This window comes from Aulostomus chinensis, chromosome 13, assembly GCF_037954235.1.
Source record: "Aulostomus chinensis isolate RoL2024-O1b breed Wild chromosome 13, RoL_Achi_v1.0, whole genome shotgun sequence".
In the NCBI taxonomy this organism is placed as follows: Eukaryota; Metazoa; Chordata; class Actinopteri; order Syngnathiformes; family Aulostomidae; genus Aulostomus; species Aulostomus chinensis.
Genome location: NC_141332.1, coordinates 22,848,986 through 22,874,882, shown reverse-complemented (window position 1 = coordinate 22,874,882; position 25,897 = coordinate 22,848,986). Strand labels below are relative to the sequence as shown.

Below are 25,897 nucleotides of genomic sequence, written 5' to 3'. Positions count from 1 at the left end.
ATAGGCTCCACCCCCCGTGACCCTTGACAGGATAAGCGGAAGAAAATGGATGGATGGATTCCATGCAGCAAATTACAGTATATTCCCTTTAATAACTTGAATGCCTTGGCAGTTCTTTGGTTTTTACATAAAATGGTGCAGCATATTGTAGTTGTTTTTAATTCATTCATGAAAAGCTAGAAAGTAAAAAATAAATAAATAAATAACAGGTCCGGTACCATCTTGACCATTTTTCTTATGATTATGGAATTATCTTGATTAAAATAAACTATGTATACATACTGTGTATGTAACTATTCTATGAAACATGTCGATTACAGCACCCATTTCAGTTCCCTCTCCAGAGAGCTGGCAACATTAATCACAAATCAGCAGCATGAAATGATGGTGAAATTGTCAACAAAGATACTAAAGAGGCTACAGTTACACTTTAAAATGCTGAATTATACACTTCCCTTCTTATTTTGCCATAATCATGCTCCTGGTCAGTGCTAGCTACATATTTTGTTTGAATTTAGATAAAAGTAAAACCACAAAGTAAATAATTTGATGAAACATGAATGCCAATCAAAATATAGGTAAATATATGATCATATCTACATTAAATGAGTCTGTCCAAGTGCTCAGAACTAGCTGTTGATCTCCTATGAAGGCCACGCTAAAGCTAAAGCAGTGAAGAATAATTAAATAATTCTCTGTCATTCAGTGTATTTTACTCTGGCTTAGCACTTCAGCTATATATTTAATATACTATTCCCTGGCTGCCAGCGTGGGATGTTACAGTGTGAGTAATGGGACCAGACACCTATAATAGATCATCTCAGGTTTCTTTTCTTTGCACCACAATTACCAGCCAAAGAAAAGTATCTCAACTGTGTTTAGAGTGAATTTTTTTTTGGGGGGGGGGCAGATCGTCGAAATCCTTTTGTGGTGTGGCACTCGTCCAGGGAACAGTGATTTCAGGAGTCTCATCTTTGAACAACATTGAGTTGTTGGAGGTAAGAGGAAGAAAAAAAAGAACGATGCACTTTACTGCGGCTGTTTGACATGGTTAGTGTAACACCGCACACCCATTTAGATGTTTCTGGTACCGCCACAACCTTGAGATTCATTTAAATCAATCGCGGAAGATAGATGAAGCCTAACCGAACGTTAAAACCGAGACTATCAGACCCTTTTCAAGGTTAAGAGCATGAGGCAAAGCTTTCTTAGAGGTACACAGTGACATGAGTAACGTTACAACAGTCTGACACATTTAACTCTACCACAAAAGAAATTTAACACAGGAAGGCAACAATAGATGTAGCATTTTTATTCTCTTAAGCAGCCAAAATGATGTTTAGAATGATGCAATCCTAATAACAGTATAGAAACTGGAGAAAAGTGCAAAGGTAAATTAACAACGGATTGGTACAGTCTTCGAAAACAACACATTGACGGATTAAAAAAAAAGCGTCAGTTCTTGGTATCGCAGACATTCCTAGGAATTAAAGTAAGTGGGTTTAGGAGGTAACTAAATCTCTTAGTACTTTTCTTTGAACTTATTCTCAGAGATTAAGGGGCAAACACACATGACTCTGAGAGATATCTTCTCCCTACCTCCATCCCATTACCACATGAATAATCTCTGTTGACTCAATGTTGGCAAACATATTGTGACAGAGCGAACGGCACAGAATTCAAGTTGATGAGTTCTATCATGTCCAAGGTCAAACGAGCTACTTCAGATTTGAAGTTATTGTACATTTGCAAGCTATTACGGTCGATTTTCAAGTTTTTAGCAATGATCGAAGACATAAGAATGTTGGGCAAACATCCAATTTTCCAAAATTTTTCATTTGAAATGTGTATTTCTTTTCCTTGTGAGCCATTCTGAGAGATCATCCTTTTCATCTTCATCAACTATTCCAGAGTATGACTCCTTCCCAGAGACCAAACAAAGGAGTGCCATGATAGCACCTTAGAGATAATCTCTCAATTACTACTTTTACCGCTGCTGTCAGACAAAACACAACAAAAGCTTAAGAGCAGTCACGCATCTCGCTTCTTCTGTGTTTGTGTTTATGTGCTCCTTTGGTAATAGCTATGTGTGGTCTGTCTAATCCTATTCTTTGTTGTGTATTTCTGTTGCAACTTAACTATAAAACACTGACACAATAAGATCGACAGGATACAAAATACAAAACATGTGGTGTTGCATGGCTCCATGAAAAGAGCACGATGTAGTCATTATCAGGGTTGGGGGTTTGCATCACAATAAGAATCAAGTGTGATACCATAGACATTTATTTTGTATTTACTGGGTGAGTTCCAACAAAAATGTCTAATGGTATAGTTTTAAAGTGCACCGTGTCATCTTTCTATGTGCTTTCGCTGTGCAGAAAATATAATGGACCCATGGTGGGCAAACTTTGTGTTTGGACAAGAAACATAATCAGCACTTGTGTAAACTATATTTGAAACCGAACACCTCTACATTATGGTAAAACTATGTTGCTCCCCGAAGAAAAAAACTACAACTACTGGAAATCTCGAGGCTCGTTCGTCAATGTTTGCAGCAAAAAAAAAAAAAAAAAAAAAACCCTTAAAAGTAATTTTACGATGTCAAACAGCATTTAAATCAAGTTTACAATCCTGGCAGTTTCTCTTAATTTCCAAAATTGTTAATATTTTAGAGATAAAGCTGGCTTTCACTTAATACTGAGTCCCTCCGAGAGACTAAGCACTGCATTATGTCGGCCTCTAGTGAAGCTGAGTATATTCCTCTGACACAGAAGCTAAAGCTAGCTGTGTCAGAGAAAGAATGGGGATGTCACAGGCAATGCCTGGCATTAGCCGTATAATGGCCAGGATTTGCTGATAAAACAGGGGCCTCACATTGGCAGTCTTTAGTGACTTAAGTGGGCCGTTCTTCCGTAGCTGTTGGGGCTATACAGTATATCCATCCCTCCATCTTGTGGCCTTAACTGACTGTGAGTGTCTTTCAGATGTGCTTTCGCCTGACCCGCTTACAATATTCCTGACATTTTCATACCGTTTTATTTTTTGGTGAGTAATTGTTATGTGGAAGCAGTAAAATCATTAAGAATAGATTTTCTGATAGGCTTGGATGTCGATATTTCTAATAATGTGATGTTATTCCAAAATATGGCTGTTGTAGCATGCAAAAAAAAAAAAAAAAAAAGTGTAAAAGATTTGTATGTCCGTTGTGATTTTATTCAAATAAATGAGCCAATCAGTCGAAAGCTTACCAACTACATCTAAACCAGTCTCTCCATGTGTGCGTCGTCACCACTTCCCGTTTCAGCAAAGGTCAGCGTGAACAAAAACAGTCTTCCCCTCTCATATTACTGATTCTTTATCTTTTTTTTTTCACCTTGGCTTTCGAGATGATCTCCTAAGTATTCTTCTTGTTGCCCAAAATGAAATTATGGAGATGATTTTCTATTCCTTGAGTGAAGCGTGTCAGATGTACTTGTAGGTACATAGAGTCCACGTTATTCTCGCTCCTTCATTTTCCATCGTGTGCTGAAATGTAATAGAATTTTGAGCAGCAGTCCTCCGACGGCGTATAGCAATAAAAAAAAAAACAATATTAATCTTGAATAAATATTATTATTATTTGTGTGGTAGCATTTAATCTGGCATTTCTGGTGTTTTTCCAGTTATATTTGTGAAATGTCACCTCAGTGAAGCAATCCCTGCAATAAAAAAAAAAAAAAAAGATGATAAAAACCGTAAATATGTTTTTCCTGAGGGCAAATACTGCTGTGGTGACTGATAAACACTCCGGTTCTTGTCTTTCTTCTTTGAAGATGAAAGAGGAATATGCCCCTCCAATTTGACTAAGATGCTGTGGTTGTCACTCACAAAGAACGGCCTCCCTGTATCAGTTGCACAATTCTGTGACAGTGTAAGAGGTTGTGGAGTTCAAACAGAAAGAGAAAAAAAAAAATGTAGGAGACTTCTGGTCATCATTTTGAATAAATTTCCCACAAAGGAGGCCGACATTAGACAGGTCCCCACGTACGCCTTATAAATCTGTAGGCATGTCCAACATTTATAGATGAGACTGCTCAGTCACAGAACCACCTGTCAAAACTCGTCTTCCTCTTTGCTTGATATTTCCACCTTATGTTCCTTTACAGCTCCACACTCCACAATCACTGAGTGACACGTGCAGCACAGGACAACACGAGAGGAAGAGCACACTGTTATTTTATAGTTTAATTAAAGATGGAAAAGCAAAGGAAACAGACACAGGTATTCATTTGATGTAAGTGTACCTTTGATAAAACAAATTCCTTCATAGGAGACATTTCAACCTTTTGTCCTCTGCCCTGAGAGTTTGCAACTTTTACTTTTAGACCTTCTCACTTGCTTTTAAGTCAATATAATATTACCAAGGACAAAAAATTTGGGAAGCCTGACCACATGAAGTCTGTTAAAATCCTCAGACATCCGTGACTGACCACATGAAGCTGATATGCCTTCACGGCTGATGACAGATGCAGCCGTTTTAGACTGTGTGTCTTTTATTTTGTCTTTTATACATGAGTATCTGATTCCAACTGTGGTTTCACATTTATATCAGAACCAGAATCGCGATGGGTGCCAAGCTTGACAGACGAAGAGAGAATTTGTCTTGACGCTTGTGGAGATGTTCTGTTTCTCAATGAACTATATTCTGCTTCACTACACACAAGCACATTGGGATATTTGTCTCTTTTGGGTGAGGTGGTGATAAACAAGAACACAAAAATCCCCTCGCAACATTTAATCTGAATCAAATCAAGTAAAATGACGATGATGTCACTATAAAGTGAGAGCATTGACAAGAAGACATAGGCCTTTAGGTGGCACGAGACTGCCATCTCGTGGCTATTGTGGTAACTTATTACAAAGTCAAGCTGGGAAAATACATCAATTCATATCTCTGAAGGAAAAGAGCACTTTAAGCATTGACCGATGAAGCCTTCAAGGAGTGGACGACTCATCTGGCCACAGAGAGATTACCGTACGGATGCTGAGAGGGAAAAAAAGAAAAGAAACATGACTAGCCTCCAACAACTATAAATTCTCCGTACAGAGCTCCTGTCAGAGCCGATAATACCTGTGATAATAATCATAAAAAATCAAAAATTGCCTAAAAGGAGGTACTGGTAAGGCTCTTAATGTTTGCAATGACTATCAAAGTACTTTTTTCACAGGAATGCAATGATACAGGATGGAAAAAAACGGAATCATCCAAACACAAATGTATAATCGTCACTGAGGAGGAAGTTGTATCATTACCCTGGAAACTTTAAATACACCCGAACCAAAACGTTCTAGACTCATCAACAGTTGAGTCTCAAGACTAAATTTAGATTGTTTACCTTCTGCTGACTGGCTTCCCCTTTATTAAAGGGGATGTGACTCACGGTGATGTCACAGTGTGAACATACCCTCACTTCCCCAAAGGCAGCAACACTGGTGCATATACACGAGACCAATTCCATGTAAATTACAGGCTTTTACCTTTTCCCAGAGCTCAGAAGGTCAAAGGCCGTGTTAACTTGATCCAGCGCGAGTTCATGGGTGATAAACTCATCCAGCTTCAGCTTCTCCTTCATGTATTCATCCACCAGTTTCGGCACATCGTCCACACTCTTCCAGCCTTTAACAGGAGATATACAGTAAGAGATCTACTTGCATGTTTCATTTAAAAATCATCTTCTATCATGACCAAGGTCCTGCACCTTCCTTCAAATGTAATACGTCTGGCTGGATGTATTTATGAGCTGCCATTACAATCAGTTTCTGTTTGACTGGTACAACAACAACCTCTACTTAAGATTGCAGACCAGTCAATTAAATAACATACCCTGAGATTTTGAACCATCCATAATAAACAAGCAAATCTGATGATGATGGAAAAACTTTTGTGCTTTTTTTATTTTTGTGTTTTTCCAAGAGTTTTAGATTTCAAAATGAACTGAAACATTAGTGATTGACATAGAACATAATACATTTAGTTGAAGCTGGAAGAACACACATCTACCAGTGAGGTTGTGATTGACATTTCCTCAAAGTAACTTGTTTTTTTTCTCGAGCTGTAAACATGTTAAACCCAAAAATCACCTCCAAAATATGTCCCCTTCAGTGTGCGTCCCATGAGAATTTTTTGAACCGGAACCGTCATTGACTCCGTCTCTGTCCACCCGACGATGACACAGACGCCCCAGGCCTCTACTGTTGACTCCAGAGCAGCAGTCTAGGACAATCGATCATGCTTACTGACACGAACAGATGAAAATGTGAAACAGTTAATCAAAAACAACACTGCGTGATCTCAAATGAAATATAAAGAATATAACAGCTGAGAAAAGGTAAATGGTTACTGACGTCATCGAGAGGACGCGGCGGTCGTGATCATTCTGATTAGCTCTGACTTCGTGGATTTAATTATTAAACACAGCTTTTGCCAGCACTGCATTAACAACTAGAGGTTTCCTACTGTGGCTGAAAGGGTGAATTTTTGTCAAGACAAAATTAGACTTGATTGAGATACACACCATGACAGCTGGAATACCAACACACTCCAGGGCATAGTCCACACCTCCGTTTGTCATCTCTACCAGAACATCCTGGATGTCCTTGGTACAATCATTGGGATTGACACATTCCGTGGCTCCAAACGCGATGGCTTTCTCAAACTTGCTGTGATTGATGTCGACACCAATGATCCTTTTTGCCCCGGCAGCCTTGCAGCCAACGACAGCAGCCAGTCCAACAGCTCCAAGCCCAAACACAGCACACGAGGAATCTTTCTCAACCTGGATGACACAAACGTGTAGGCGGGCCACTGAAAGCTTTAAATGAGCAATCAATCACAGTTTTCCAAAATTGATTTTGGTTTTATTCATATAACTTTGACTTGCATACATATTACTGAGTACTTCTACTACATTTACTCTTTTGTCCCCTCACGTATACTTGATTGACTACCCTATTATTACTTTTCAAGGATTTTGAAAGCCTGATTTACTATTTGTAGGAGGGACTCGTAAAAATAACACACTCACAAGAATAGCAAAACATGTATTTGCATTTTTTGGTTAAGTGGTGTTTTAGTTTGGACAATCTTATTTGTCCAGTGTTATGTCAGCATTGTTGTTTTTTGCTTTTTTGAGTGTACATTTCCAGTACTACTGTAGAAGACTGCCTCTTGCCCATTCATCTTATTCTAACGTGCAGCAAAGCCCGTGCAGATAAATAGTTTGCCTGGGGACTCGCATTTTTAACAACTTCAGCAACTTCTACAGCTGCGTTGTGGAGAGCATCCTGACCAACTGCATCACCGTGTGGTACAGCAGCACTACGGCCATGGACCGCAAACGGCTGCAGAGAGGGTCACCAGGACTCCACTGCCCTCTCTGCACAGCGTCTACCACCGAGTCCACAGGAGAGCTGCCACCATCATTAAGGACAACACCCACCCACAACATGGACTGTCAACACTCCTGCCCTCAGGACGCAGGCACAGGAGTGTGAAAAGCAGGACGACCCCTTTACAGAACTCTTCCTACCCCACCACCAACAGAATCCTCAATACCTGAATGGATTACACTAAAGACACCTTATATACTTTTAGTATAGTTCTCTAATTACATTACTGTCACTTTAAATTTCTTACATGAGCACAGCATCTTTTCACAACATACATTTTTTCACTAATGCAGAGCATAGTTTCTCAGTTTTTCTTAGTGTACAGTTTACATTTTTGTATATATTTACACTATCTTATTTCATGTTATCTATTTTGATTCATTGTACAGGGAAATGTGTTTACTACCTGTGCATATGACAATACCCACTTTGAATCTTTGAAACCTTAAACTTGTTTCTCTCTGTCCTGAATGCATATTAGTTTTTAATCAAGCACTACATAATTACTATTTTAATACTTTTATGTATTTCTCAGAATATCATTTTGCCGCGATATTCAAATTTTACACAGGATCAAGTCGCTCAGAATAAAATCACTGCATGGCCCGCGAATTATACGTACGTGTTACTTCAACAAGAGTTTTGCGTCTTCGAGAAGCGCATTAACTCAAGTCAAAAAGGGCAAAAAAAAAAAAAAAAAGTGAATGGACTCAGTTTTATACAGCGAAAACAAAACATAAAACCATTTTAAACAGACGGAAGTTTTAGTTTCTTATTTTCTGTTTCCATCTACCTTCTCTAATGGAAGAGAAGGCACATGAATAGACCTTCTGGGCAATCACATTCCCCTTCCTATAGGGATTACATCTGTAACTGGGTTGCATCTGCATCTTTTACACTCTGACAAGCAGGTGTCAGCACTGTACCACATCACCAAAGGCCAGAGTCTTTATGCTCTTACCCTCGCTGCGTTAACTGCAGCACCATAACCAGTAGACACACCACAGCCCAGCAGGCATACTTTGTCCAGGGGTGCATCGCTCCTTATTTTTGCAAGTGAGGTTTCAGGAACCACGGTATACTGGGAGAAGGAACTGACGCCAAGGAATTGGTAAACCTGCTGCCCGTTACAAGAGATCCTGCTTGTGCAATCAGCCAATACACCCATTTGAGTATTGCACCTACAAGCCATGTAAAAAGAATAACAGTAAGTTTCACTGCAGATGCAACAGAGTAAAGGTGAGTGTGTGGGAATAATAAAACCACCAGTTCCTCCTGCAGAGATTTGTTTTGGGACTTTGACATCGCTCACATTCCCCACATTGAGGCAGAAAGAGAGGAACAACTTTATCACCTGTGAAAACAAATACAAAACAAAAAAATTAAAATCCCAGTCATAATAACGTTCAAAAATAAAAAATGTAAGCATCCAAATATTCAATAATTTACCAGGTTTGAATTTGGTGACCCCTGGACCAACACTCTCCACTTCCCCTGCTCCTTCATGTCCCAGAACTAATGGAAACGGTCGAAACTTCATCCCCTTTTCTGTGTCATACAGGTACTCCCAGTCTGTGTGGCACACACTGGTGGCAGCCACCTGTACAAATGGCAGGAGTTCTGCGTCATTTTAGAAGTATTTAATACACCATTTTCATATTTAGCCTTGGTGTGATACTGGTCTTAATCATTAAATCAGGTAATGGACATTATATACATATATATATATATATATATATATATATATATATATATATATATATATATATATATATATATATATAAGATACAATGATTTAATGTGATGATGTAACCATTATATAACTTAATCCTCTACAAAAGCCCAAATACCATGCAAATCTTCAAGCAAACATGAACCAACCTGCTGTCACATGAAAAAAGGAGTCAACAGTAACAGAGTTACAGCGAGTGGTCAGTGTTGCACAACTGAGTCAAACTGCAGGAAATTCTTTCTTTTTTTATAGAGGGTTAGTAAAGCAAAGCGCAGGCGTACAAACGTATTATCAACTGCTTAGTTGTTTCACAGCGGGGGAAAAAATGATTGATATCAATCTTGGTAGATAAGCAAGAACATGACATCCATCCAAATCAGAAAAAAAAAATGAAGACAGGAGGAGTGGTGTATTTCAGCACTTCCTATCGATGCTTAACTCCTGAGCACCTGCCAGAAGAGACCACTGAACGAAAACAGATCTTATAATTATGACATTATTCCATCCAATCACAACTCAATAATTACAGTGAAGTCAACTTTGCAACATTGAACATGTTGCATCATTACTTTTTAGAGTACATATATTGCGTGCGTGTGTTGGTCCGTCTGTGTTCGTGCGTGTGTCCACCTTGATGCGAACTTCATGAGCATTGGGGGGGTCGACCTCTACATCCTCAATGGAGAGAGGCTTCCTTGGTTCCCAAGCCACAGCTGCCTTGCATTTAATGACCTGAAATTGAAAAATGTTCCCCGAGCTAGCTTATGTTAATGCTGGCTCAATCACAAAATTAGACATTTTGGGAAGTCTTAAAGTAGGTAGCAAAGGTAAATACTACTTTAAACTCCACATCATGAGGTGCGACTGATAGAAAACGGTTAAATTGAAACTTTGATATCCTGCAGGCTCGGAAAAAAAACGCGCAAAAGAACAACAAATTAGTTTGTCTTACCTGACCAGCTGTTGACATTTGGAAGGATTTTCAATGTCGAGCTGTTTAAACTCAATAATAATTAAACTGTCGTATACGTGGAACTGCCGGCATCAAAGAGACCCTGCGGTTCAGTCGCACTGATAGCCCGCTGCCACTAGCCTGCTTCTTTAAATTTGACTTCACGACAGTTTCCGTGAGCACGACACTTGCGAATGCCTTTGCGGCACATTGTAATCACACGTGTGGTCACTGCGTTGAAGACCCGCAGAGTTTACGTAGCTGCAGCTGAATTTGTGAGTAATCTACGACTTTTATCAATGTGTGTCGATAGTGTTGCAAACGTTTAATCGTTGCAGGTTCCATTGTCAGCATTGGGTACTGGGTTGAGGGTGAAGACTCGTCTGAATGTGTTTATTTACATGAATGAAACGAGCTAGCGGCTAGCTGGGACTTGTGAGCCGAAGCTACACGGTTAACTCGAAAGAACACATTACTTCGTAAACCCTAGACTACAATTAAGTCAGCGCGAATTCTGTTCTGTTGTTAGCGTTATTTTGACGTGTGGCTTTCTCTACATGGTACTGTCCTCGCAGATATCCGAAGAGAAATGTCGTACAGAGGAGGAGGTGGAAGAGGCGGTGGAAGAGGGGGTGGATTTAATCGTGGTGGCGGAGGCAGAGGAGGATTCGGTGGCAGGGGTGGAGGCAGAGGTGGTTATAACAGACAGCAAGACTTTGGACCTCCAGAATATGTTGTTGGTAAGAACATCGAGTCACGATCGAGTCATCCAGGTGTCAGACGTGAATCACGTACGTGCATGTCATGTCTGCCAAATCAGATGAGTGTGGACGCTCTATGATAGCCAAAGTCTGACACTCAAAAGTTCTCTCCATTGAAGTCAGTTTCTAATTGTCAATGCACAGTATTTCGTTCACAACTCTCCATTCAATCAATCCTTGTGACTTCCATCTGACTTTACAAGTTGATAAGAGTACAGTGTGTAGTATTACTGTTATTGCCTCTTTAACATCACTTGGCAATGCAATGTGTTCCATCCTTGAGCTCAAGAACATAGTGGGGCTCATTCATGAAATGTTGTTGCGGACATTTGTTCAAACAGACTAAATTGCTTTTCAAACCCTCACTTAAAACCCGCATAGAGGAAGCAAAGTCTGTTGTATTGTGAAATCACGTGAGAGATGTTCAGTGGATGTCAGGGCCACGGAGCCATAAATCATCTTCATGCTCTGCTTCCTGTCTGAAAAACTGGCCACACATGAAAGTGCTGAGTTCATAGAGAAAATTACCAATATATTTCTATTAATTTTCCATGGCTTTGAGGGAAACAGCCACATCCATACATTCTGTTGACACGTGTCAAAATGTATCGGTCTATGTTAATAGCTGTGGTTTGATTCAGCTTTGTCATGTATTCAAGTAAAACGATCCTCCCCAAATGAGATTTTTCATAGTGCTCTGAACTGAACAGTGGAAACCTTAACCTTCATTTATTTGTGAACTAACTTTCCATCACTTTCCAAAATTTTCAGGCTTTATTTATTTTTTTAGAGAAAAAAAAAAACCCAGGCATGGAGAGCCATGGCTTTTCTGATTGGTTGCCACCCTCAAGTCCACAACTTCAGCTACATACTCTGTCTGCATGCTGTTGCTTATATCCTCCTGTCCCTGCAGCGCTGGGAGAGTTCATGCATCCGTGTGAGGATGACATTGTGTGTAAATGTACAACAGAAGAAAACAAAGTTCCCTACTTCAATGCTCCGGTCTATTTGGAAAACAAGGAACAGATCGGAAAAGTGGATGAAATCTTCGGCCAACTGCGAGACTTCGTATCCTTTCTGTTGATGATATCAGTGAAATGTGTGTTGAGAAAGTCCTCTGTAGATGTCATACTTCTGTTACCCCCGAAATCGTATCCCCCCTTAACTCGCTCTTACAGTATTTTTCAGTCAAACTTTCAGAAAACATGAAGGCGTCTTCATTCAAGAAATTACAGAAGGTATCAAACACATCATTTGCATGATTTTGCGCACGTCACTGCAGTTTTGTACTAAAGTGTGGCTAATTTTCACATTCTTGTTCAGTTTTACATAGATCCAATGAAGCTCCTTCCGCTGCAAAGATTCCTCCCAAGACCGCCCGGAGAGAAGGGTCCGCCAAGAGGAGGCCGAGGAGGGGGTAGAGGTGGAGGAAGAGGTGGTGGTCGTGGAGGTGACGCATTCACATTCAGTTGATTAATGGCGATGTATATTACTTTTCAGATGATGGCAGGACTTAAAGAGATACTTCACCCGAACCGATTGTTTTTCTTTTCTAGTAAATGTTCAAATGAGTATGCGTGAGTTGATCCAGCTGGCCGCGCTCCTTGTGCTTGTTCATTTCATTGCCAAACCCCAGGTGTTGGAGTAGTTTGATGTTAGCTCAAATCAACGTGTTTTTGGATTACTGAGGCTGGATAAGGAAGACGTCAGTTAAACCAGACAGGTCACTTAGAGTTTGTATATGGATGTTTATGGATAGTTTTGCCGTCCTTAGCTGTAAGTCATCATTAGCTTTGAGCTAAATATACATGGCTCTGTCTGTGTGCTGGAGTCACAAAGAAGCGACGCTGAAACTTTTTGCCATACACCTATTTATGATTACTCAAAAGGAAAAATACACTTTTTGGGTGGAGTTTCACTGTAAGAATCGATTAATTTTTCTCTCCTCTTGTCACTTCGTCAGCTCATGTCAATATTCTGACTTTTAATTGCTTAATAATGTGGATGAAAGGAGACGTTTGATCACACTTTGCTTTGGTTTCAGGTGGATTCCGAGGCGGTCGAGGTGGCAGGGGTGGTGGGGGCAGGGGTGGAGGATTTGGAGGTGGAGGACGGGGAGGAGGAGGCGGCTTCAGAGGAAGAGGAGGTGGCGGTCGCGGATTCCGAGGTTTGTTCCTTGTCCATGCTCTCAATATATTCACCTGTATTTTTACGTTATTTTCTTCAATGCCTTTGTCTTTCATGTGTTTCTTCTCACGTAGGTGGAAGATGATCTGATAGCGGTGCAACTCTGAGAAGGCAGTGAAGCACACCGGAGTCTGGCAACGCGGATAACAAATGGGACATTGCCTCTTCTTACTTGACTGTTTCATTTTATTCTCAGTTTTCTACCAGTTTTGTATGAGTGATGGATCTTCATTTCTTTTTAAAGAGTTCATATGTTTTATAAAGTAACACAGTGAGAACATTTTCCCCCTGATCAGAGGGTCCCTTTCTGAACTGACCTGTCATTATCTTGTGCCGATTGTGTGACGTGTGTGGCTGTGACGATAAATGATCCAGATATGGAAATGTGTCAGATGAAATAAGAGTGTAAATGTTAAGTTTGTTCAAGACTTTTACTCTCATAATTTGTAAAACAGAAAGTTCATTCACTCATTTTTGTAAATGACCTCGATTAAAAGGTATATTGTAGCTTTTTCTGTGTTCAAGAATCACAGAACTGTATGGAGAACGAAGAGTTCTTAGAAATCCACCCGCTTTATGTAGATGAAGAATATTCGCTTTCATTTGGCCGAAGTGTGTGCTTACATGCACTCCAGTCAGCAAGATACCAGCATATTCAGCAGGGAAATCAACTTTGTCCATAGTAAATCCTGCAATGACAAGACAAGTTTCCTGATTACAGAATAAGTTTTCTTTAACAACCGAACCAGTTCATAGGAGAGTCGAGAGAAACCTGAAGTACTTAAACATGAGGTCTCTAGTTTAAAGTCTTCAATGCAGTATGTTATTCAGAAAAAAAAGTATTGAGATATAAACGTGGCCTTCTCCCGTGATATTTCATTTAATCGATTCCAATATGAAATCACAAGGTCGTTTATGAAAGGCACAGTTCTACCCGAGGCAAGTACAGTGGCAAAAATACACAAATGACATAACGGCAATGTCTGCGAGAGGACTTTTCACACATCTGATATTAACCAGAGCGACGAACACACCCCTATGTTTCCTGGTGCACTATAGTATTAGGACGGTAAAGTGTATGTCGCAGATAAGAACCATAAATATTAACCCTTGACTGAGATTAATACAAAGACTTGCACAATCGATGGCCATTATATAAGAGACGGCAAAAAAGTGAAATACTGCAGTGGAGGTCATTGGTAAATCACAAAACAACTCAGAATTCTGTCACAATGAAGTACAATGTTATACTGAACAAAAATAAGATTGCAGGTGTTCTAGTTTTCAGTCACAGCAGCTTCTACCTGCCTACCTTCGCTGTAGTAGCCTCGAGTTTACATTTTGTGTTTTAATTTGTTCAAAACTTTACAGAAGTATATTAAATTCCTCTGCTGAAAAAAAAATCTTTTAATTGATAGAAGGTTTTCGTTACAGAACAAGTTTTTCATCAGTCATAATTTAATGTTTTATGAATTGATAAAATCATTTATTTAACTTCTGTTTTTTCTTAATTAATCAGTAATGATTCTCATTTTTCTGAAATGACAGCATGATAGTCTTGTTGATTTCGAAAAACAGCATAATTTTTTTCTCGTGAAAACTGATCTCAGTTTAGGAATATAAGGGGTTATTTTCTTCATTTTTTGTTCTTAGATAAATGTTAAATGCTCATTTCCTCGGAGTTGAAAATTAAAATCAGTTACCAAAGTTAAAAACAAAATCCCTATTGAACAACACGTCGAAAAACACAAGAACATTGTAAGGCAATATTCCTCCAAGGGAAACTTGCTTTGATTGTCTTCCGATAGCTTTCGCCTTCGCTGGATGACGTCACAAGGCGTTCTCATTTCTGATTGGTCGAAACGCTCCCTCATCTGCGGCTGTGCGCCGCGATGTCCTCACTTCTCCTGCGGGCTGAGCAAACATGGCGACAGCTGGAAAAGTAAGTTCGTTCAGTGAAAACCCTCAAGCTTTCATTGCATGTTTTTCCCCCTCTCTCTCTCTCTCTCTCTCTCTCTCTCTCTCTCTCTCTCTCTCTCCCCGCGTTCATGACCTCAAGCGGATTCCAGTCATTATGGCACCGTTAGAGATGTTGGTTCTGGCGGTTCGTCCAAAGCTATTTGCTATTTGCATGTGGACTGCTGATAATGGACTTGAGCCGCTAAAGGCAGATGCAGATTTCTTCAGGAGGCGTGTTAGTGTTGCTCCTGTTAGCTCCAGAAACCAAAACGAATGCACAATATTCCCCCACTAAATAGCAAAGTAACGCATTTGTTCACAGTGGTAGGGGAGTTGTTCTTGCGTAATCCTGGATAGGGTTCATAGGTCACTGTTGCTGCCACAGCCCCCAGTAAACACGGGTGGGGTCCTGTTATCCGTGTGTTGTATGTATCTATACGTGATACTGCCACATACGCCCTGGATGTTACACCTCACCTGGAACTTCAACTACTATTAGAAAATGTGCGTTTCAAACTCTCTCAAAGGTGAGGAGCGATCGAGTTTAACATCCACACATACAAATTTATCCTCCATAAAGAAATTGAGCCAAAGCATTGGAACCACTGAGAGGTTTCCCACTGAGTGTAACACAACAGCCCCGCACTGCAGAAGTAATGTGGATTAGGATGTTCAGTCCTTATTGAATCTGCGTGAGAGGAGTTGCTTTATTTTGATGGTCACTGTGATGCTGTTGAAGTATTCTGTAGTATTGGGTTCTAAGCTCGATGAATATGACAAGAACAGTAACGACTGACGAGTGCAAGGAAGAACGTGAAACTGCAAGACTGAATTTAATATTAAAACACATTTTCACGAGTTTGACTGTACCTGAAATCGGACGTTTGTCTTTTGATTGTATCTTTAAAATATATGCATGAAAGATTACTATGTAAATAAGTATAAGATGATGTTACTGGCAATCATTCATTCATTCATTATTTGAGATAATATGCGGTGCTGTGGTTTACCTTTAGGTGATCAAGTGTAAGGCTGCTGTTGCCTGGGAGCCTGCAAAGCCTTTCTCCATCGAGGAGGTGGAGGTTGCTCCACCCAGGGCCAATGAAGTTCGCATCAAGGTACCAGACTGACTAGAATGCAACAAGTATGTGACTGTCTCAGTGACCAGTTACCTTTTTGAATCATGTTTTTTTTTCCCCCGTCAATTCTTCACCAAAGAGTTCAGAATGCTGTTTGAGCTTGAACCTGTTTCATTTTATGCAACCAGCTGAACAGAATTATGAATTATGGTCAGCAACCTGTTCTGATGGCGTCATGGAACTAAATCCAAAATGTTTTGGCAAGTGATAAACACCAGATTATGTTTGAATGTCTGTGACAGGATGAAGAGCCAGTAGTGTTTGTCTGATGCTTTACTGCTGAGATTTGAGTGGAGGAGGGAAGGGATGGCTGTGCTTGGCACACGCGTGTTTGTTTACTTGAAGTTCGTGTGCGTTTCTTTGATGTGACAAAAGAAAAACCACGTAAACTCAAGAAAACACTTAGAGAACAACATTCTGGATCTGAGTCTTCATTGCTGCGGCTCATAAATAACCAAAGTCGAAACATCAAGAAAAAGACTCCACTGTGATTTTGGCAGCAGCGCAGCTCATTCATGTCTGCCGACTGTTAGGCTGATTGTTCTGCTGCATCTCACTTCCACCCAATGAACAGAGAAAAAGATTTGTTTGTCACTCCTGATCGAACGACTGCTGGACGCCACACGCATAACCTAGACAACAGCTGTGCAGGGACTGGGAGGGACTAAAATGGTCAATCAGAGAGAAAGATGGAAGGAAAAAAAGTGTCTCTCTAAACTGTAGCTCATACACGTCTGCAATCTGGTGACGGTCTCGTGTGTGAGGTCACTAAAATTGATCCTGAAAGTCAATAATTATCAGCAGATTTATGAATGACTGGAGTTGCAGTGATTAGTTTACCTTATGGCCTCCAGGGGAAGCCTCCTCCACCTAGTTGTGAGATTTGAAGTGGGACATCTAGTGGTAAAATGAAGTACTTCACCTATGCGCCACGTGAAGCAATACATTTCCTCCAGGGAGAAATGTGGCTTGCATTGTGTGAAATGATTTGTTTCTGGAGTTTAAACTGAAATGGATGTCCTCACATTCATCTGCTAAAGGGCAAGTTTCCCAAGGCTCAACTTTAAAAAGGCTGTAAGAAGGATTTATGACATTCCAATTATGTCTGCTGGCTTTGATTGCAACTTGCATCACGTGTGCGCACCTTGAGAAAACAGTTTGAATTTGCTTTGCAGATCTGTGCGACAGGGGTGTGTCACACAGACTCCTACACCCTGAGTGGCAGTGACCCTGAGGGCCTGTTCCCAGTCATCTTAGGCCATGAGGGCGCTGGGATTGTCGAGAGCGTCGGTGAGGGCGTCACCAAATTCAAGCCTGGTAAGCAGCAAATGTGTCAGGATGTAAAATTGAAATAGAATTTTAAGGGCCCCAATTTGGATTTATTTGAATTGTTTTTAATTTTCTTCCACCAAGGTGATACTGTCATCCCTCTGTACGTGCCCCAGTGTGGAGAATGCAAATTCTGCAAAAATCCTAAGACCAACCTTTGCCAGAAAATTAGGTAAACAACCCTGAATTACTTTTATGTATGAGACTGAAATGTTATCGTAAATAGTTTGGATTTGGGGTCATAATGCACAAGGAAAAAAAACAACAACTTTTCCTTGTGCTTCATCCCCGCAGAGTAACCCAAGGCCAGGGCTTGCTTCCTGACAAGACCTCCCGCTTTACTTGCAAGGGAAAGCAGGTGTTTCACTTCATGGGGACCAGCACCTTCTCTGAGTACACTGTGGTAGCTGACATCTCTCTGGCCAAGGTGAATGAGAAGGCCCCCATGGAGAAAGTGTGCCTTCTTGGATGTGGCATCTCCACCGGATACGGCGCAGCTCTCAACACTGCCAAGGTGGGTAACACAGGAAGATCATGCTTGAAGATGCTGGTGTGATTAGATTAGATTTACACTTTTTTAAATATTTGTTTTAATATTTAATGCTTATTCAAAAGGTTGTTTTTGCAAAGGATTGCCATCAAGGTTCAATTGAAAGAAATTAAAATATTGGGAATGTCAGTTGGCTGCTCAGTCTCACCACTTTCAGTGATTTTGAAATAGTCGCAGTAAAAACACAGGGGAATAAAACAAAGCTGCATTACCAAAACCATTGATATCTTTTTCATGTGTTGATTTTCTGTTAAATAAGAGAGAGAGAGTGTTACTTCAGATTGGACTCTCTCTTTTTACCCCCCCCCCCCCCGCATGCACAGGTTGAACCTGGTTCTACGTGTGCCATATTTGGCCTTGGAGCTGTTGGCCTGGCTGTTATTATGGGCTGCAGGGTTGCTGGGGCAACCAGGATCATCGGTGTGGACATCAACCCTACAAAGTTTGAGATGGCCAAGAAGTTTGGAGCCACTGAGTTTGTGAATCCCAAAGACCACAGCAAGCCTATCCAGGAGGTTCTGGTGGAGATGACGGACGGAGGCGTTGACTACTCGTTTGAGTGCATTGGAAACGTACAAATCATGGTGGGATTTATTTTATGTTCACATTTTATGATGGGTCAGGGGCCCTGTAGCAGCTTATAGCAACCTGGCATGCGTTCGGTAGCTTTATTATCTCAGTTGTCCTGCAATTTTCCAGATATAGCTGACATAGCATCCACTATGTGTAAATTGTGTCTTGAAAATCAAATTCATGTTGTTTTATACCCCAAAAAGTAGAAAAGTTACTAACTGTTGAATATTTTAGAGAGCGGCTCTGGAGGCGTGCCACAAAGGCTGGGGTGAGAGTGTCATCATCGGTGTCGCCGGAGCCGGACAGGAGATCTCCACCAGGCCGTTCCAGCTGGTGACAGGCCGAGTGTGGCGGGGCACAGCCTTTGGAGGTGAAATGCTGCAGCAGTTCAATTTTTTGATTCATTTACATTTTTTTATTTTTTATTTTTTTACATTGTGTTGCTGCAGTTCTAAACTTTCTACAAGTCCAAAATCCCGTCATAGTTTTAAGAGAGGAAGCCATTCCACGCTGGAATGTAAATGACTGGAGTGTAAATGTTTGTAATGTTTGACTTTGGAGGTCAAACATAGTGATGTATGTTTAATGACGCTCCTGGCTCTGACACAGCTGCCAGCCTCGGTCACAGCCACTCTGAGACGGTCACGGTTATTCCACCAAAAGTGCTGCAGTCTCAACATTTTTGACAGAAGCTCCGTCTTTTAATATTTCTCTTTTTGCACTTAGCAAACAGGACAGGAAGACAGATTCACAACAGATGGCTCCTGGCCATAAATTCACCAGTCAGGGTTTTCAGAAGTGTCAATGAGAACTTAATCTGAAAGGCTTAAGAACTGGAAACTGTTTTGACCTTGCCCAGAGACTAAAGAACAAGAAATCATATTAATTGAATAAGACAGACAAAAAAGAGGCAAACTGTTGGAGGTGTATTACACCATCTCATCAGTGGTCGACACTCAGAACTGTCTTGTCAGCTTGTGCTGAGCTTGAGTAGCGATTCATATATTTTGTAGTTATACTGTTCTTGTTCAAAGTTTTGTTACATAACTGGTATATTTTTTTTTTTAGCTTTGTTCTGGCTGAGATTCTTGAGGTGGTTTTGATTTTCACCCCCAGGCTGGAAGAGCGTGGAAAGCGTCCCTAAACTGGTGGAAGACTATATGAGCAAGAAGTTAATGGTGGATGAGTTTGTGACACACATTCTGCCCTTCGACAAAATTAACGAGGCATTTGACCTCATGCACTCTGGAGAGAGGTGAGAACTTCTTAATGTTAAGTGCATTTGAATATGTCTTTATTATCACAGATAGTTTTTTTTAATGTCCTGACTTATGAATGATTTTGTGTTTTTCTTCTTGCAGCATCCGTGCCGTCCTGACCCTCTGAAGTGCCTCACACATGAACCCCTTCCACATGAAACAATCTTCTCTTCTAATTGCACAACTTTCTCTACATGAATGATGACAATTTTCTGTGTTAGCTCTTATTTTCTCTAAACAGCCTGTTTGAAGCGGTTGAACACAGTCATTAAATGTTTTGAAAATGTGCGTGTCTCACATTCTTTGTGGTTTCTGGGGAACTTTGTATATGTGCAGATGTGTCAGATTCAAAAATACACACAAGATGTTAACATCAGTGTATACTCTGCAATATGTTTGACACTAGTTAAAACAACCAGAGAAAACACTGAAAGTGAGGTACCCTTTAGTTTTTTGGGGCGGGGTTTTATGGATCACAGCCTGGTAGTGTCACAAACTTCCTACTGAAGGTAATTTTACTTGATAATATTTGCTAAATGTGTGTGGCCATCCTCCAGATGAGCAGCTGTGTCAGAGCTGATCTCTGCCACAGGATGTGTACGTCAACAGCTATTTTTGTTTTGGTTTTTTGGGGATTGATAAATTGTTTTAATGACCTTAACTTGCCGTAGCAGTTGGTGTCTTATTTGTAGATATTTGATTTGCTATGCACACACACACACACACACACACACACACACACACACACAAAAACGTGTGAGGAATCCAACACAAACCGTTTTGTATTTCATTCATTTCACAGACACAAAAATTACACTTTACATTGCTACATTTCAAGGTTTTCCACTTAAATAGTTCTGAAGTGGTTTGCCCCATCGACTGGGAACCCTTTTGATTTATGGTCGTGTTATCCTGACCCTGATCCTCTGGGTCATGCTGCCCCTGTCACACACTGACATTTACGTTGACAGTAACACAGGACATGGCTTGATTCAGCTCGACGTCTGAACAGCCCATTTGAACAAACTCCGAGGGAATGAAATACACGCGGATGGGGTTGTGCGCATGCGCAGTGGTGTGTACCACATGGCCCATTCAGCTATTTTAACACGCGCCAAAAAACTGATTGAGATTTCCTGAAGATGGCGACCGCTCTGGTGGTGAGTCAACCGCAACCTGCTGGTACCTACAACCGGGGCTTTAAATCTTAAAGCAAAACGTTTACACACCGGGGATTTATGACACTGTGGCGGCGGTTTGAACCGGTTATCAGAGCACCCCAGTGTCTGTTTACACCTCCCGTTATGACAGTGACACGTAAAAGAAGTCGCTAGCTAAACATTAGTGAAGTTAGCAGCTTTTATCCGGGGTATTCTTCTCAAATTCTTCTCCAGAGGGCTGATATCTTTGATGAAACGTCGTCATATGGGAGGGAAACTAAACCTCTGTCGGTACCCGAAATGAACTCTGATGCTCAGCTGAAGGAGAGGAAGAGGCAAACGCGTCCTGCAGGTTATTAGACCCTGATTAAACATCATTTTTGTTTGGAAGTTTCTGGAAAGACAAGAGAAGCGGTTGCCACCATACCGGTTTTTCATAGTTATTGTTATGACGATCATGATCTTCTACTCTTAATTTTGGGGTTTAATCCACTGCATCGTTTACTTTTTATTAAATTTTTAGCACAAAGGCAGTCTTCTGCACAAGTGGAAACGGGACTTTCTGTATATGATTCTCGAACGATAAAAGTCAGAGTGGGAGGAAATACAACGAATGTCAACACTACTCTGCACAGTAATGGCATGTGATCTTTTTAGGTGTCAACCTCAGTTCCTGCAAATCCTGAAAAGGAAAAATGTGAAACTACCATCCAGAAGGTTGTGAACCCTGAAGCATACATCAAGCATCCACTACAAAACAAGTAAGTTCAGTTTCATTTGTTGTTATATTTATGTTTATCACTGTGTAGTCTGGCACGTCAGTGAAGGAGAGGAGGCTGTGAGCAACAGACATTAATTACACCGCTCACTCTGATTTTCAGATGGGCTCTTTGGTTCTTCAAGAATGACAAAAGCAAAACGTGGCAAGCCAACCTCCGACTCATCTCCAAATTTGACACTGTGGAAGACTTCTGGGCGTAAGTATATAACTGTCTTGGTGTGATCGCTCTGAAAGATGAAGAGATACACTCCAGCTTTGTTGCTAATCTGAGAGAAGTTTTGAATGCTGCTGCATATAAACCTCAGGCCTGCTTATAATGAAGACAACATCACTCAAAAACTTCATCACTTTCTTTTTTCCTCCCACTTTTCCAAAAAACCATGTAACATTTTGGGTATCAACACCTTTTAAAATGTAGTTCTCTTTCACCTCATGACGCTGCTATGACGATTTCTTGCTGTGTTTGTGATCTGCCCTCTTTTCCCTCTATGCCATAGTAGATACAGATGCACTAATTGTCTTGGCTGATATTAATATAGATATTTAAAACAATAATCTGGCTGGTACTGATGTGTGTTTTGGTTGTTGTCAGTCATAATCAAGATAAAAAAAGTTGGTCTTTATCCACACCGCCTTCAGATGAAAGTATACATATTGAAGCAACCTTAGATGTAACCTTTCACATAAGCAAACAAATCGGCCACTGCCATCTTATTTGCTTTGCTGAAAGTCAACAAGGCTAATATTAGTCGCTGCAGCCACACAGTTGAGGTTTCTGTGTATTCCTCGGGAATATCGTTGAAATAGAAAGGTGGTTATTGTCACTCATGATGCTTATGGAGATTGATATCGCACGCTGTCAGGTCTTACCAGTCCCATTCTTTTTTGACAGACTATACAATCACATTCAGTTATCCAGTAACTTGATGTCTGGCTGTGACTACTCACTGTTTAAGGTAAGAGGGCTTTGTTCAGTCGCCCGTATTTTGCAGTCTGTTCACTTACAACTTACAGTTTATAGTCAGAGTCTTTCAGTAAATCTTTTCACAACGTGCTCTCTCCACTGTCCTTTCTTTTTTGTTGTTTGACGTGAAGTAATGTTGCCAGATAGTTAATTTGTTCTGGATAGTTTGTTGACTTGCCATCCTGCATCATCAAATAAGCCGCAATACAAATACCCGTGAGGGAAAATGTGTCTCAGTGAGTGGCAGCAAGTTAAGCTACACAGCAAATCATCTTCCTCGGTGATCAAAATCAGCTTAATAAAGGAAGAGTTGGTCGTCAGCAGAACTGACAAGAACTTTTGATGTCAAAGTTTGCTACATAACACATAAATTGAGGATAGAGTCTGCCTCCTTTCGTGAAATGGAGCAGTTTATCATAAGTTTTGTGAGCATATTTCATTGATCGTAAACTTGTGTTTTGAACGCGAGTCTTTTTGTTTACAAGGGCAAGAATGAAATGCACAAATGAAATCAACCACATCTGTCAGTGGAGGGAATGCTGTTTGAAATATAAAACCTTTTTTATCATATCACTAGGCTGTCAGTGTCATCATGTTGTGAGGTTTTAACCTTAAATATGGATGCAGGATGGGATTGAACCAATGTGGGAGGATGAACGGAACCGCAGAGGCGGCCGCTGGCTGATAACTCTGTCCAAGCAGCAACGCAAGTCTGATCTGGATCGGTTCTGGTTGGAGACGGTATGTTGTGTCCTGTCATGGTCTGGGTACTTGATCGAATTACCAATGAGACTGCTCTTCATTTTGAAAATTGTCTTATTTCTTGCAGCTCTTATGTCTTGTGGGTGAAGCCTTTGATGACTACAGCGACGATGTGTGTGGGGCTGTCATCAATGTCAGAGCCAAAGGAGATAAAATAGCAATATGGACCACTGACTATGAAAACAAAGACGCCATCACACACATAGGGTGAGGATGGCACATTTACGTTTGAAATAATGTCAAGATGAAGCAAAGGAAATGTTTATCACGTGATAGAGCTCTTAAATGGAACATGCCAACCTTTTGGGGAAGTACTCATATTCTCCATTGTCCCCAAAGCCAGACAAGTAGATAAGTACCCTCCCCCCCTCTGTGCAAGCATTATGGAGCTGAGACCTCCAGAGACCAGCTGCTGATTAGCTTAGCACAGTGAAAGGCAATGAATGGTAAGTGTTAGCATACCGCTGACAAAAGTCTCAAACAGTCTTAACCTGCTTTGCTAGAAGTAGGGTTGTTCATAATATTCGTTATGAAATAATTAAAAAACTTCTTCTACTACTTCTGATCATGGCCAGCTTTGGGCGGGAGGATGAGGAGAATTTCTTCTGGATAAATTAAGGTCTTGAAAGTTTTCTGTCTGATTTGATTTGTTTGGTTGGAGGTATGCTAACACTTGCCATACATTAGCAGTCATTGTGATAAACTCGCTAGTGGTCATTTGGTGTCTGAGTCTCAGCTCTGAACTGTGAGCAAACCGAGGAGTGAAGTGCATCTCTCTTCTTGTCTGGCTCAGACGAGGATGGCAAGAAGCCAGTTTCCGTAAAGCGCGGCATGTTCCTTAAAGAAACCACTTGCTCGGTTTCCCAACTCAAGTTTTTTTTCACGAATGCCCTCTGGATCAGTCATGCAATTAGAAAACATCCCATATGAAACATGCACTACATTGGCCTAAATTTAACTATCCAACCAAGAACAGATTATTTTTAAATTTTGGCTGTGGCAACTGAAGACTTTTCCATTGTCCAGTATGCAATTAATGTTTGTCCTTTCAGGCGCACGTATAAGGAGCGATTAGGTGTTCCACAAAAGGTTATCATCGGCTACCAGTCACATGCAGACACGGCCACAAAGAGCGGCTCCACAACCAAGAACAAGTTTGTTGCCTGAGGATCCATCACCCAAAAATCATCAGCCTGTCTTTGTTCTGTTTGTTTTTTTTTTTGTTTCTTTGATCAGCATAATTTTGCCCCATGAATGTACTACCACTAACAAACACTTGACTACAAACATGCTTCCTCTGTTTACCTCTTTGTTGCCAAAGAGTAAGTGCCGCTGTTTAACTGTACATAATCATTTGTAAATGTGATGTTTCTTTTCTTTTCTAATGCAGCTGCGAGTTTTGGGAGAATTTGTCAGGTTGAAGTGTATGAAGTTCTTGTCGAGCAGCTTGTGCAATATGTGAAGTTTGGTGAGACCTTTTTACTATTTTGCAGAGAAAACAGAAAATCTTTGATGCCGTATGATTTAAGTTTGGCAGCCAATAGTGCCACTCCAACCTTGTAACAAAATAGAAGAAGCATCCCAGATTTATCACTTTGTGCAGTACAATTGGTAGCAATGCTGAGTTTCAGAGCACAGGAAGATGTAATGAAAATGCTTTTGTAGCACACATCTCTGATTGGTATAATTTCCTAATCAGTGTAATATTTCAGTGTTTGTTTTTTTTTTGTCTAAGCACAGTGGGCAGGGTGTTTTTTTCAGCTATTAAGTTCCTATGTTTTGTTTTGTTTTTGGCTTGAGTTCTGATGATCGACTAATTAATTGAAGTTTACACGTATCATCACTTCCATTCCAGATTCAGATCTGTGCCTTGAATGTAACACCCTGACCCACAACTCTGAACAGTGACTGTATAAAGGAGAGATGTAAATAAACATGTACAGCAGAGTGGAGTTTCTCCAACATTAGCAGTTTCATGTCAATGTCATGGACATGGGAAGACAAAAATAACAGGCCAAAATATAAATTCACCTCATTCTCTCATCCCCCACAACATGAAGGTGGTGCTTTACTGGAGGGAAGCATCTGCATTCATGATGTTTCTACACACATTCAGGGGTTCTGGATGATCAAGTTTACAGGATGGCATGCAGGTAACAAAAGAGTTGAGGTGTATTCATTTGCAGCGTTATTTGGAAAACATACTTGATGTATTTTCTGTGTGACAGTTTTTCGTGTTTTGTCCCTTTTTAATGGCTCCGTGCTGGCAATAACGTGAAAATGAAACTGGAACACCTCCGGGGAACTTGGCACAATTTGGCACAAACGTTCACTCCGACTTCAGCATGATGTCATTA

The 25,897-nt window shown here is 40.6% G+C and overlaps 4 protein-coding genes across 5 annotated transcripts; 3 read left to right on the top strand and 1 right to left on the bottom strand.

Moving 5' to 3' along the window:
- Positions 1 to 4,201: 4,201 nt before the first annotated feature.
- LOC147251447 (alcohol dehydrogenase class-3-like) lies at positions 4,202 to 10,277 on the bottom strand. Of its 2 annotated transcripts, XM_086222136.1 has the most exons (9): positions 10,117 to 10,277; positions 9,795 to 9,896; positions 8,881 to 9,031; positions 8,698 to 8,785; positions 8,393 to 8,612; positions 6,558 to 6,818; positions 6,124 to 6,256; positions 5,521 to 5,659; positions 4,202 to 5,026 (listed from the first exon to the last, which is right to left on the bottom strand). In XM_086222136.1, exons 1-9 carry the CDS (start codon positions 10,132 to 10,134, stop codon positions 4,978 to 4,980), a joined length of 1,161 nt encoding a protein of 386 aa, XP_086078262.1. In that variant the 5' UTR covers positions 10,135 to 10,277; the 3' UTR covers positions 4,202 to 4,977. The 2 variants fall into 2 exon arrangements, with proteins under 2 accessions (XP_086078262.1, XP_086078263.1); XM_086222137.1 differs by lacking the exon at positions 9,795 to 9,896.
- A 37-nt stretch (positions 10,278 to 10,314) lies between these two features.
- Positions 10,315 to 14,479, top strand: gar1 (GAR1 homolog, ribonucleoprotein). The gene is made up of 7 exons (XM_086222140.1): positions 10,315 to 10,391; positions 10,692 to 10,856; positions 11,791 to 11,945; positions 12,056 to 12,115; positions 12,201 to 12,327; positions 12,922 to 13,044; positions 13,139 to 14,479. Exons 2-7 carry the CDS (start codon positions 10,706 to 10,708, stop codon positions 13,147 to 13,149), a joined length of 627 nt encoding a protein of 208 aa, XP_086078266.1. The 5' UTR covers positions 10,315 to 10,391; positions 10,692 to 10,705; the 3' UTR covers positions 13,150 to 14,479.
- A 402-nt stretch (positions 14,480 to 14,881) lies between these two features.
- On the top strand, positions 14,882 to 20,356 carry LOC147251445 (alcohol dehydrogenase class-3). The gene is made up of 9 exons (XM_086222139.1): positions 14,882 to 15,006; positions 16,040 to 16,141; positions 17,338 to 17,479; positions 17,576 to 17,663; positions 17,786 to 18,005; positions 18,365 to 18,625; positions 18,849 to 18,984; positions 19,731 to 19,869; positions 19,976 to 20,356. Exons 1-9 carry the CDS (start codon positions 14,989 to 14,991, stop codon positions 19,998 to 20,000), a joined length of 1,131 nt encoding a protein of 376 aa, XP_086078265.1. The 5' UTR covers positions 14,882 to 14,988; the 3' UTR covers positions 20,001 to 20,356.
- Positions 20,357 to 20,895: 539 nt separating this feature from the next.
- Positions 20,896 to 25,487, top strand: LOC147251444 (eukaryotic translation initiation factor 4E-1A-like). Its single transcript, XM_086222717.1, has 7 exons — positions 20,896 to 21,033; positions 21,691 to 21,794; positions 21,915 to 22,010; positions 22,707 to 22,770; positions 23,406 to 23,519; positions 23,608 to 23,747; positions 24,593 to 25,487. Exons 1-7 carry the CDS (start codon positions 21,016 to 21,018, stop codon positions 24,705 to 24,707), a joined length of 651 nt encoding a protein of 216 aa, XP_086078843.1. The 5' UTR covers positions 20,896 to 21,015; the 3' UTR covers positions 24,708 to 25,487.
- Positions 25,488 to 25,897: the final 410 nt, after the last annotated feature.